The following is a 13,067-nucleotide window of genomic DNA, read 5'->3' as shown; positions in this document are numbered from 1 at the left end:
CCACTTCAGGCTTTCTGCACATATATTATCTCAGCTCCACTGCTGACGGAGAGGGTTAGAAAAAAACAGTTTTATTTAAATTACTGAAACCCTGGAGCCCAGCTGCAGCAGTGTCCGTGACAGGTATTTTCACAGTCTGTGATCACATGGATGTATCTCACTGTGCTGTGGTTGTTCTCACAACCCCCTTGCCTGGGCCTGTTGGGAGAAAAGGGCCCTCCTGCTGCTGGGTGGGATGGGAGGCTGGCAGAGCACTGGGAGTGCGGGGTGGGGAGGAGGAAGGCAAGGACAGGCAGGTGGAGGGGAACTAAAGGTGAAATCGGTTGTGGAGAAATTCAGTGGGGCAAAGGAAGGAATATACCTGTCTAGGCATGGGTCATACAGTGACCCTGCTGGGGCTGGTGAAAGGGCTGGGCACCCCAAATCTCTGACTGTGCTCTCCCTGCCACAGCCACTGAGCTGCTACAGCCCTGGAGCAGCATCCCCCGGGCCGAGGCTGTGCCCGCGGGCCGACAGCTGCCGCAGCAGCCCCGCGCCCGCCTCGCTGTGCACCTGTGCCTTCTGGGACAGGATCATCTCAAACAGGGTGCTCATCTCCGACAGGAAGGTGCTGGCCAGCCTTGTCCCACTGCCACCAGGGTCAGCCCCAGCACCTTTGCCAAAGGTCTCAAAGGTCCTCGGTTTCTCCTGCCTTGCAGCTTCCTCATCCTCAGGGGAGCACGGCGAGTCGGGGCAGAAGACGTTGTCCTTGTAGCTGCAGGTGAGGGGCAGGGACAGCCGGGCCACCCACTCTGGGTCTGCAGCTGTCAGCCTCTTGAGGGCCAGCTCTGGGGAGGGACAGTACAGCGGGGAAGGGGGGGGAGAATAAATTGAAAAAAATATTGATAAATGAAAATATCTAAAATCAGCTGAGAGGCATGATTGAAAACAGATCACCGGTGACACCATGCAAACCAGCAGCTTAAAAAAGCCAAACAAAATACAACTGCTTTGAAATTATCGGGGGTTGGGTTTTGTTTTTAATGTAATAGCCATTAGAATCACTGTGCATTCTCATTTGTTGCAGTCTCAATTGGCACTTCGCTAAATTGTTAGCAAAGCCTGAGAGAGGGAGGGTTTAGGACTGGCTGAAGGGGAGCAGACAATGAAAAGCTTTCCAGGGGGAAGTGTTGGACACAGAGATAGTGGACTTCCCTTCAGGGTCACTCCAGGGTGGGAACTTGCTGCTAAGGAGGCAGATTGAGACCGAAAAGAAATGGGTTACTGTGAAAACAATAACACCAGAATGAAATTCTGGATTATAAAATGCACAGCTGGATGGCTGGAGACTGGGACGGAACAATTGAGCTCTAAAGTAGTTGTTCCTCTATTGGAAACAGCTGAGGAGCAGGGGGAGCCTGGGCTGGGGGCTGGGGCAGGCTCGTTAGTGCAGCAGTAATTTGATTGTGGCCCACAATGGGCAACTGAAATCACACAGAGGACTCAGGGTATTCCCTGTTGGCAGGGAGGCACAGCCAGGGTGGATTGTTACTGGGTCTGATTAGGGGAATTACACACAAATCTGATTATCCATCTGTGGGAGAGGGAGCTGAAACGACACCAGCAGGGAAAACTCTGGAGATGAAACCAGGAGTGATCCAGGCTGACACAATGGAGACCCCAAGAGCTGGAGGTTGCGGCTCCTAAGGAAGCAAGTGCTCTCCAGGGATCTGACTGCAACCTGTCATTATTTTGAGGAGATATGCGCCAGCAAAGGAAATCTTTATGCTTAAAATAGGGTTGGCAAGAGAAGAAGTGATTATAGATGTCCATGAATAAACATCTCCTGGAAAATAAAGGAAGGACCCCATAGGAGGGAGAGCCTGGAATAGCTTCCTCGTCAGACAGCAGGAAGGGGAACAGGGATTCTTGTTTTTTGAGGTCGCTGGTAAACAAGAGTCCGTGCTGTGGTGCACAGAGGCTGCATTCCAGCCCCTCATTGTTCCTTCCCAAAGCACATCCCAGAACCTCAGGGGAGTTCAGAGCAACCAGCCAGTTTAGGAAGGGTGTTGGGAGAGCAAAACCTTACGGGTAACAAAACCCAGCAGTCCCAGGGTGGCAAGAGCTGGTGTCACTGTAGTAATAATAATTGTGTGGCTCTGACTAAAAAGTGGAAAGGAGGGTCCCCAGTCCCCATTCCAATGCTCTTATCCTTCTAATTCCAGAGGGTGGTCAATACCCTGCCACAGCTGGGACCTGGGATCTGCAGTCAGTGACTGAGACAAGGCTCCTTCCTCAGCCAGCCAAGCAACTGCTCCTTCTTCTCTTGAAAATACTGCCCTGGCATGGGCTGGGGGCGAAATCTGGGACTCCAGCCTGGTAAGGAGAGAAGGGCAGGTACATCCCTTAGACTTTTTCAGCTGGAGCCCCAAAATTCTTTTGTGTTGCTTCACATCCAGGGTTTCTTTCTGCAATCTCAGTATTTGAGTTGCAGTGACTGTTCCTTGAGACATCACCCAAGTGCACTGCAGGTTTTGCTGTAAAATATGCAGTTTTCTCCTCCCAGTATGCAAGAAGCCACCTCATCCCTGAATATTTGGCTGCTTCAGCTCTGGAGCAGGGCACAACTGGTCTGTCTCTGCAGGGAGAGCTGGGCTGACAGTCCCGTGGCCATGAAAACCTCATAATTAGGTATGTTTAATTTGACCAATAACTCTTTACTGCCTTGTTTTAATGGTGTTTGGGGAGCAGGGGTTGTTTTTATCATCCATAAAGTTATATCTCTCATCTGCTGCTGGGAGTGCTGTGCTGGGCTGCTGGGGGATCAGAGCTAACAGACGGTGCTGCGAGTTCATCCCACAACATCAACAATCCCAGAGCTGCCTGGGATTGCAGTCCCCCCGCTGGGAACAGCACAAAGGCCCAGCCAGCCTCAGCCAGCTGTTAGGATGCTCCTGAGCACCACAGTGCTTCCTTCCTCCCTCTCAGGATGCAAGTCCACGGCTCTGTTTGTGTCTGGGAGAGGAGGAAGGAGCCCGGCAGCTCCAGTGTCTGCGCTCGGCCGCCTGTGCGAGCAGCTCTGGGCTCCTGGGGAAGGTTTGGCAGCTCTGGGCTCCTGGGGAAGGTTTGCAGGTCTGGAACAGATCGGACTCTGAGCATGGCCAGCAGGAATCCACACAGCCTCAGCATTCTCTGCTGGCATGGAGCAGGCTGCCCAGGGAAGTGGCAGAACCATCATCCCGGGAATGGGGATGTGGCACTGGGGACACGGGTCACTGGTGGACATGGCAGTGCTGGGGAACAATGGTCTGGGAGGCCTTTTCCAACCCTAATGATCCTATGGAATTCCAGGACTTTGGCCAAAAGGATTTTTTTCCTGTCCAATCCAAGGATCATGGAAGATGGCACTTCATGGATCTGCCTCACCATAGCTCTGATTTTCTATCTTTGTGTGGGCAGGACTGCATCCAGAGCTGCTGGGCAGCTCCCCCAGTCCCTTTTCTGGGATCAGGGCATGTCAGTGCACCTGGGATAGAGCTGGGCTCCTCTTTGCTCCCTGCTCTTGGCCACAGGACCTCGGAATCCAAGGAAACGTTTAGGTCTCAGCCTTACCTTCGTTTGCTCCTTTCTGGAATAAAAGAGCAGGGAGGCAAAGGGGGAGAAGCAGCAGGTTCTGTCCCAAAGGAAGAGCACCACAAATGCCCAGCTCTGGAATTCAAACCACCCCAGCAGCAAAGCTCAATGAGCTTCTCTTCTGTGCAGGAGCACAGAGGCTCCACAATGAAATTTCTGCTACAGGACATGAGTCAGCCCAACTCTTTCAAATTGAAATGCCAAGAGAGGAGATTTTTAGAACAAATCAATAAAAGGAACATGTAGAAAATGTCAGGCCCAGATGGTATTCACCCCGGAGTGCCAGAGGAACTCAGTTATGAAATTGCCTGGTTTATTAGCTGCTGTTCATTAACTACTGCTTCAAATGAATGCAGGATCGGAGGGAGGGGAGGTGGAAATGGTGACAGGAGTTTTTAAGCATGTGAAGGTGAACCCAGCCCAGGCAGATTCAGAGAAGTCCTTCTGTGCAAGGCTCAGCAGAGAGAGCCATGGAGCTGCTGCTCCCAGAGGAACCACCTGACATTGTCACATGGGGAATTGTGCTCTGGAAATTTGGAAGGGCTGCATGGAGAGTCCTGGATTGGACAAGGGTCTGGAGTGCCAGGACAAGGGAATGGCTTCCCAGTGCCAGAGGGCAGGGATGGATGGGATATTGGGAAGGAATTGTTCCCTGGGAGGGTGGGCAGGCCCTGGCACAGGGTGCCCAGAGCAGCTATGGCTGCCCCTGGATCCCTGGCAGTGCCCAAGGCCAGGCTGGACACTGGGGCTGGGAGCAGCCTGGGATGGTGGAAGGAGTCCCTGCCATGGCAGGGGGTGGGATGGGATAGACTTTAAGGTCCCTTTAAACCCAAACCATTCCAGAATTCAATTCTGTGAATGCAGAGGTCACCTGAGCTGATGGAACAGCACCAGCCAGGCTTGCAGGGGACCTGAGCTGTGCCTGAATTTACAGGCAGGTTCTGTAGGGACTAATATGTGTTAAAAGCTGGGAAGTGAGGGTAGGAATAATTAATCTCCCTCACCAAGGGAGATCATTAGCAGAGTCCCAGCGTATCTGCTCAGCACAGTGATAAATGATAGGGCAAGGACAATGTTGGTGTTGACTCCACTAAAACACCCAAAAGCAGGGCGTTGCTGGAGGACCCGATAATGCTGAGTGCCATGAGCAAAACATGGCTGGTGAATTTCTGTGCCATCAACTGTCAGATAATTGTCACAGGGAACAACCTGTCACGTGTTAATGGCTCTCCCTCCACACAGAAGAGGGATTTGGGAGCCACAACAAACAGGGCTCAGTGTGGAGCTTGGGCAGGACAGGAATGAGGAACACACCAGAAAACCTCCTTGTACGCCCAGTGGATCCTAAACACTGCACACAATCCTGGTCACACATCTCAAAAAATATAAAATTAGCAGCAGGTTGGTCACAGGAGATGAAGAGAAAAGAGGATCCAGTGAGGCTCTGAAGGTAAATAATATCTTGTGGGGTTTGACAAGCAAAAGTGTCCACCTTTTTCACTCTGCATGGACAGGAGACCATGAAGGGAGGGCTCAGGCCAGCATGGGAAGCAGTTCACCAGCTGCAATGTGCAACTGGACCTCACCCGTCAGCAATGACAGAGGCCAAGCTCACACATCACTAAACCCTAAACCTCAGGAGACACGTCCATGGGAGGGAAGAGCAGCCATAAACACAGGGAAAGATCCAGTGTGAAGCTCAGCAAGTCCCTTGGCCTGCTACCAAAAGCCTGGGACGGTCCAGACATGCTGCCTCAAGCACTGCCCCCGCCAGAGACACTGTGGGAGGTGTGATATGCCCTGGCTGCTGCAGGCCAGCAGGACCTCCTGGATGGGGTTAGTGTGGGTTACCTGAGGAGATGCTACTGCTGGAGCCCCCCCAGTCCCACCCTGTCCCAGCAGCGAGGTCACCTCACCTGCCTGTGGCTCCAGGAGGGTCTCCAGCTCCTCTCCCACGAGCTGCTGCACGGAGAGCTCGAAGGCGCTGTCGGAGTCGCGGTCCCCGGCCTCGCTCTCGCCGTGCCCGCTGTCCTTGGTGCTCAGGCAGTCCATGTCCAGCCCCGTGTCCAGCCCTGCAGCCCTGCCAGGGGTCACAACACCCAGGTCACTTCAGCCCCAATGAGCCCTTGGAAGGGTCTCTATCTCCCCAAAATGCCCCAGAGAGGGGCTCTGGGCACCCTCCCCATGCATCACTCACAGAACCAAAGGCATTTTGAGTGCCCATCAATTAATGAGGTTTGGACGGGTTCCTCCACATTTCCTGCCTGAAAGGGTTTTTATCCTTCTGCAGCAAGACCAGAGAACCACAGAAGGGTTGGAAGGGACCTTAAAGCCCATCTCATTCCACCCCCTGCCACGGGCAGGGACACCCTCCATAATCCCAGATCGCTCCAAGCCCCGTCCAACCTGGTCTGGAACATTTCCAGGGGTCTAGGGGCACATCCTGAGCAAACAGGGACCTGCTGGTTCCTCCCCATTAATTCAGAGGAGCTTCCCCCTGCAGGACCAGGTGAGCAGCACCCCAGATACCCTGGAGCTGCTCTCCCTCCCTCTCCATCCTCTGCAGCTGCAGGTGAGAACGTGCAGAAAGCTGTGTCTGCCCACGGCCTGACCAGGTGGGGACAGGGGGACGTGGCAAGGCAGTGATGAAGACTCGGCATCCTCAGGAGCGTGCACCCAGAACACACAGCGTAATTTAATGGGAACACCATGAAGTTTGGGGATATCTTTGGCACACAGCTGGGATATCTCAGTGCTTCTAGCCCTGAGGCAGTTTCTCACTCATCTGCCCCCTGGCACAGAGTCAGGTGTCCCAAACTCACATTGACAGGCACTAAAAGTGTGTGCACTGCTTGCACTGCTGCCTCCAGAGCTGGGCTCCTCTGTGCTCCTGAGCACCCAGAACCATCAGAGTTCTTGGCAAGGGGTGGTTCATGGCCATGGAAGAGCTCAGGTGAGTATGGAGAGACCTGTCAAAGGTGCCCCAGGAAGGAGGCAAAGAGCAGCTGGATACCACTGGGAGCCAGGACCAGAGGAGCACAACCTGTCCCTGAAGGGAGAACCTCCAAACTCAGGAGATGAGGCTTTTTCTTGTATGTCTCTTCCCTCGGAGGCTTTGGACTGGTGGGGCTGGAGCAGGGGAAGGAGGCGTGGGGAAGGGAAGTGCTGGGAGCCAGCCTTACCTGCTGCCGTTCTTGGCCGTGTACTTGTTTCCCCTGTAGTTTGTTTTGGGCTGGAATTGGCCCTGGTGCAGCAGGGAGAGCAGCTGGGAGATTTGCTGCAAGGCAGGAAAAGCCTGTTGAGCCCCGGGCTGGCCACTCAAGCTGCTTCCTGCCAGGACGTCCCTCCGAGCCCCCCGGCCTTTTTATAGCGTTTCCTCCTCCTGCAGATGGCTCAGCATCCCCACACCGGGGGAAAAACAAGCGCTGGGCAGCCCACCTGGGCCCGAGCTTCCCCTGCACCCCTCCTGCTGCTCCCTGGCCCTGGGATTGTCCCCTTCCCCCTGTGACAGCCCCGCTCCCACCTGTCCTGCTGGGTGACCCTGCTGGGTGGGGGGGTTGTTCATCCTACCCAGGCCTGGGGGAAGAGACCAAGCAAAGACCCTCAGGTTGCCCATTCCCACCACGCCAGGGTGGGCACGGCCCAGGCAAGGAAGGACCGGGGGTGCCCACACTGCGGGAACGCCCGGAGCAGCTCCTACCTGCACTGGGGGCGACTCCATGGCGAACTCCCCGGTCGGGCTCTGCTCCGCCAGGGCCACCAGCGACAGCCGGACCAGGCTCCTGAGGATCTGCTGGTGGGGCTGGGGCTGCTCGGGTCCCCCCGCACCCACGGGCTGCTCGGCTGGCACTCGGGGCTCTCCCATGGGTGGCTTCACCAGGCTCTTGGGGTGCAGCGGTGCCTCCGGGGGGCCCACAGCCTCCCTCACCGAGTGTTTGGCTCTGTGGGGCTGGCAGGGCCGGCGCTGCAGGACGGGCAGCTCGAAAGCACCCTGCTGCTCCTCCGAGCCTTTTTGTGTCCTCTGATTCCTCAGGGTCCTGTAGAGAGTGGGGGTGAGGTGGAGGGGAGGCTGCGGGGACGCGCCGGCCGCAGGGGTGGCTGTGCCGGGCTGCTCCTCCTGGCAGGCCCGGGGGGGCTCGGGCTCCCGGGGGCGGCCCCGGAGCAGCGGCACCAGGTGGATGTCGGCCTTCTGGATCTGCCTGTGCGGCTTCTTGAGCTGCTGCTGCCTGCGGGCGTCCTCTGCCTCCCGGCAGTTGTAGGCCATGCCGTCCTTCTTGTCCTTCTTGCGCAGGGACAGGGTCAGCGCCAGCAGCAGCACGCAGCCGCCCAGGAGAGCGGCCAGGCAGATCAGCAGCACCACGGAGAGACCGGGCCAGCCGGGATCCCGCGCTGACATCTTGGAGAAGGCCCCGTGCCGCCGGAACAGCAAGCGGAGCCGGGCCAGGGTGTGCAGGGGGGTGTCCCCCTGGTCACTCACCCGGATCAGCAGCTCCCGCTGGCTGCCGGCCAGGCTGCTGGCATTGCTGGCGTTGAGGGACACCTGCCCCAGGAGCGGGTCCAGGATGAAGAGCCCGGCATCATCCCCACCCACCAGATCATACCGGAGAGCCCCGTTGATGCCGGAGTCCACATCCCTGGCCACGATGGTGAAGAGGAAGGGGTTGGCAGGGCACGACACCAGTGTGGAATTGGTCACTGCCGCGGCCCCCTGGGTGCTCCCATTCCCAGGGACCACCCAGCAGCACCCAGTGTCCACATTGACCAGGACAGAGAGCGTGGCCACCCCTCCCACCAGCACTGGTGTGGTGATGATGGGTGCGTTGTCATTCCGGTCGAGCACAGCCAGTCTGATGGAGATGTTGGATGCCAGCTTGGGATGCCCTCCATCCTCTGCTGTCACCAGGAACTCTAGGTTCCTCACCTGCTCATAATCAAAAGCTTGGAGGGCAAAAATGTCTCCAGTGATGTGGTCGACTGAGACCAGCCCCAAAGCAGAGGGGTCTAGGATCCTGTATGTGACTTTCCCATTGGAGCCCAGGTCGGGGTCGGTGGCACGGACAGTGAGCAGGAAGGCAGGTGCTTCACCGTTCTCAGCAACAGCAGCCTCGTAGGCGGCCTTCTCGAAGGCTGGAGCATTGTCGTTGACATCACTGATGCAGATGGTGAGGTGTTTCAGCACGGCCAGGGACAGGTCCCCCATGTCCCGCACCACCAGCGTCAGGTTGTACTCGGCACGCCGCTCGCGGTCCAGCGAGGCGTTGGTCAGCAGCGCGAAGCTGTGGCTGTTGGTCCTCTTCAGCCTGAAGTGCTCATAGCCCTGGCTGAGGGAGCAGAGCACTTGCCCGTTGCTTCCCGAGTCGGGGTCACTGGCTGTCACCAGGGCCACAAAGCTGTCCTTGGGAAGGGCCTCAGACAGCACGGGCTCCCGCGCAGCCCAGGTGACATGGACGTCGGGAGCGTTGTCATTGACATCCAGGACCTTGACCAGGACCTTGCAGTGGGCTGGAATGGGGTTGGCGCCCAGGTCCCGCGCCTGCACGTCCAGCTCGTAGGCGTGGGTCTCCTCGTAGTCCAGAGGGAGCCTCAGGAAGAGGCTGCCCGTGCGGGCATCGATGCTGAATGTGCTCAGGACCTCGGGGGGCGCGTGCCTGCTCAGGCTGTACTCGATCTCCCCGTTGGGACCCTGGTCGGGGTCAGTGGCCGTGACTGTCACGAGGAGGGTCCCAGGCTGGGCGTCCTCCCGAACCTCCACCGTCAGGGAGCTCTCTGCAAACACGGGGCTGTTGTCATTGGAGTCGAGGACAATGACTTTAATCAAAGCAGTACCTGATTTTGGTGGCTCCCCGTGATCCGTGGCTGTCAGCACGAGGTCGAAGGAGGAGTGCAGCTCCCGGTCCACCTCCTTAACCACGACGAGCTCCGCATGTCTCGTCCCATCGGAGCTAGAGATGACCTCCAGAGCAAAGTGCTCGCTGGGGGAGAGGGCGTAGGAGCAGCGGGCATTGGGGCCAGCGTCAGCATCCAGCGCTCGATCCAGCGGGATCCGTGTCCGCAGGGATGCGCTCTCTGAGATCTCCAGCTCCAGCTCGGGCGTGGGGAACCGCGGCGCGTTGTCGTTGACATCCATCACCTGAACCTCCACGTGGATCAGGGCCGGGTTCTGGGCAGCCAGCACGTCGAAGGACACCCAGCAGGGATCACTGTGGCGGCACAGCTGCTCCCTGTCCACCCGCCCGGCCGTGCTGAGCACCCCATCCCCGCTACCCACGTGCAGCGGGAACCTGCCGGGGGTCTCCATCAGCTGGAAGGTCTCGGCCGCCTCGCCGCTCTCACCGCCCTCGAAGTGCTCGGCCAGGCTCCCTATGACAGTTCCTGGGGGCACCTCCTCCAGCACCCGGTACCGCACCGTGAACGTGGCCACCTCCTGGGCATCGGCGCTCAGGAACAGGTACCACCACCATAGCGCCGGCAGCCGCAGTGCCGAGCGGCCCAGCCCCAGCACGCTGCTGGCAGAGCCCCCGCGGCTCCGCCGCGCTGCCATGGGCTGTCCCGCCGGCCACCGCATCCCCGGAGAGTCCTCAGGGCCACCGCAGGGCCTCGGCATCCTCTCCCATCTCCGAGGGCCGTGGGCTCCAGCCAGAGCTTGGAAAGGAGGGGAAATCACAGGCAGGGCTGGTGGTTGTCCCCCGCGCTGCCATCACCGGGGCTCCCCGGGCAGGGACAGCCCGGAGCGGAGGGACCGTCCCCGCAGCAGCCACTGGCCGGCTGGCCGGGCTGGGGATGGAGCGGCCGACATCCTATGGAAACCCCACCTACAGGAAAAGGGAGGACCGGGCTGGTACAACGCCGGGGCGGGGTGGGGGCTCGTGGGGCGGCACGGGCCCAGCTGCGAGAGGGTGTGGAAGTGCCCTCCGATCCCAGCCTGAGGGGACCGAGACCACTGTCACCTGCAGAGCACACTGCCCAGAAGGTGGGATTCCTGCAGTCCCTGACCCACCACAAACCTTTTGTGCTTCAGGAAGAGGTGATGGACTCCTGCTCCTGCATTGACCCAAAGCCTTGTTCTCCACACTTTTACATCTCAGACTTTGATATATTCTCATTTTGCCTAAATCCAAGTGCAATCCCTGCTCCTTGCTCTGCCTTTGGAGGGCAATGAGCCCAAGTCACTTTTCCCAGTACAAAGGTGACGATGTCACCAGTTCCAGCTGGACACACCAAAATGAGCTGATGAATCAGCAGGAGCGTGGCCACACCAAACACAGCCTGGAGGGCACGAGGGAAGGAGGGAGGTGCTGGCAGACACAGCCTGTGTCCGTTCAGGCCTCTCCCCATCCCTGCATCCGGCTGTCCTGGCTGCTCCCTCTCTTGGCACGTGCTCCATCTCAGCTTGGCTCAACACTGATTTCCCTGGCGTTATTCCTGCACCATCAAATCCCTTCTGGGCCTATTTCAACATCTCACCCCAAGCCCCCACCTTCAGGCTGCCCAGCTGTTGCACCAGTATCACCACAGCTGGCCAGCTGTGCACACACAGGTAGCACAGCCTGAAGGTGTTCCATCTATTCTTCCTGAGCCTGCAGAGCCCCCAGACCCCAGGCTGGGTTTGCTTTGGTCTTGAGGTGACAGAAGGCATTCAGGACAGGGAAGGTCGTGTGGAACTTTCCTTGGCTGTTATGGAGCATCCTCAAGGTGTGGTTGGAGCCCCGGCAGCCATGTCATCTCTGTGTCTCCACATCTTCCAGGCAGCCTTTGGTGTCCTGTGCCCACCTCACCCTCTCCTCCTGCTCTTCTAGCCTTGGTGGGCACCCCTGTCCCCCCAGCCTATTCCCATCCCTCCCAGCTCCCCTCACTGCTCTGGATTTCCCAGGTGAGGTTCCTCTGTCATCACTTTTCTTGGCCACGGTGAATTTTGATGCCACAAAGAGTAGCAAAACCAAATCCACCCCAGTGCCACGAGCTGTGCCCTCAGCACAGCGGGAGGAAGGGACGGTGCTGCGGGGGGTTGCCAGAGCCCGGTGCTATTCCTGGGCTCGGCCCCAGCTCCAGGTGACCTTTGCCAAGTCATTTCCCTGCTTTGTGCTCGCGCTTCCTCCTGCACAGCCCGGGGCTCTCCCGGAGGGATGATCCCGCTCGATCCTGATCGCTCCCGCTGCCTGCGGAGCTCCGGGTGGAGAAGCGGATGTCTCGCAGCCCGTGCCCGATTTTGGGAGGGGAGGTGGGAAGGCCACTTCCTTCTGCTGGGACTGTTATCCCTCTGCCTCGCGTTTTTTTAATGCTTTTCCTTTTCAGGGATGGAGCGGAACAGAAGAACCATGATGGAACATCACAAGGGAAAGGAAATAAATATGACCCCCCAGGAGTGTGAGAGTTCCCCAAGGAGCCCTGCCTGGGGTTTCCTTCCCCCATCACCTCCCAATCCCACTGCAGAACAAGCCACTCTCCCTCAGTGCCCCGTGTTTAACCCATCACTGACACCACAGGAGGTGAATTCCCCCCGACTCCAGCACCCACCTGCCAGACCCCACTTGCTGCTGTCCCCACCCCTCCACTGGGAGGATTCCAAACCTCCAAACTGCTCATTTTTCTCCTCAAAGAATGGGTCCAGGTGGGATTTTGAGTGCCAGTTTGTTCAGGGAAAGGCTGGGAGGAGAAGTCACTGTCACCAGGCTGTGAGCCCCCTGAGCACTGTCCCCAGCCTGGCTGTACAGATCCCAGCACTGGTGACAGGTCTAGCCTAGCCAGGAGGAGCTCCTGCATGAATTATTGATGATTCTTCAGGAATAAAGCCCTACAGACCAGGCCTGTGACCCCCAGCCAGCAGAACATTCCCAGCTGGCAGGAGGATCCTGCCAGAGCATGGCTGAGCTGCAAATCAGTGCCATGGAGGGAGATGGACTGAGTAAAGCTGCAAGAAAATAGGAAAGAAAAACGGGGTCGAGCTGAGACTTGCCAGAAGCACAGGCAGGGAAATGAGATCTGGTGCTAAAAACAAAACGTGTCTCCTCCTGTTTCCTGTTCACACCCCAGCAGGTTCCCGACGTGCTTCAGAACCTCCGTGGACTCTGTGGTGGCTACAAACACAAAATTCCCCCTCTAAGGTTTAGACTGCACCTGAACCCTTTCATTTAAAACTCAGGAAGAGCCTCAGCTACACTGAATTCTTACAGCACTTCATGCATTCACTGTGTGCAATGCTTCCTGCAGCTCCTGCCCGATGCTGTCCGTGCCCAGAGCAGCTGGAAATGCCATTTTCAGGAATGCCAACCTGGCTCTCTGCGTCTCAGCCGCTCTCCAGCCTCCAGTGCAGGGCATGGGCACACCCTGAGCTCCCAGGGGTGCAGAGCTGTGCTGGAGGCACCACTCTCCCTGTCCATCACGTGGCAGAGAGCAGCACCACCAGGTTATTTCGAGCTCCACTGCACAGCTGGAGATCTTCAAACTTCGTCATTTTG

General features: G+C 57.8%; 1 protein-coding gene across 1 annotated transcript; it reads right to left on the bottom strand.

Annotated features, from left to right (window-relative positions):
• Positions 1-50: 50 nt before the first annotated feature.
• On the bottom strand, positions 51-10,377 carry PCDH12 (protocadherin 12). Its single transcript, XM_038150193.1, has 4 exons — positions 7,313-10,377; positions 6,795-6,889; positions 5,529-5,692; positions 51-827 (listed from the first exon to the last, which is right to left on the bottom strand). Exons 1-4 carry the CDS (start codon positions 10,214-10,216, stop codon positions 463-465), a joined length of 3,528 nt encoding a protein of 1,175 aa, XP_038006121.1. The 5' UTR covers positions 10,217-10,377; the 3' UTR covers positions 51-462.
• Positions 10,378-13,067: the final 2,690 nt, after the last annotated feature.

Source organism: Motacilla alba, chromosome 13 (assembly GCF_015832195.1).
Source record: "Motacilla alba alba isolate MOTALB_02 chromosome 13, Motacilla_alba_V1.0_pri, whole genome shotgun sequence".
NCBI classification, from domain to species: Eukaryota; Metazoa; Chordata; class Aves; order Passeriformes; family Motacillidae; genus Motacilla; species Motacilla alba.
This window is presented reverse-complemented; position numbering and strand designations above follow the sequence as displayed.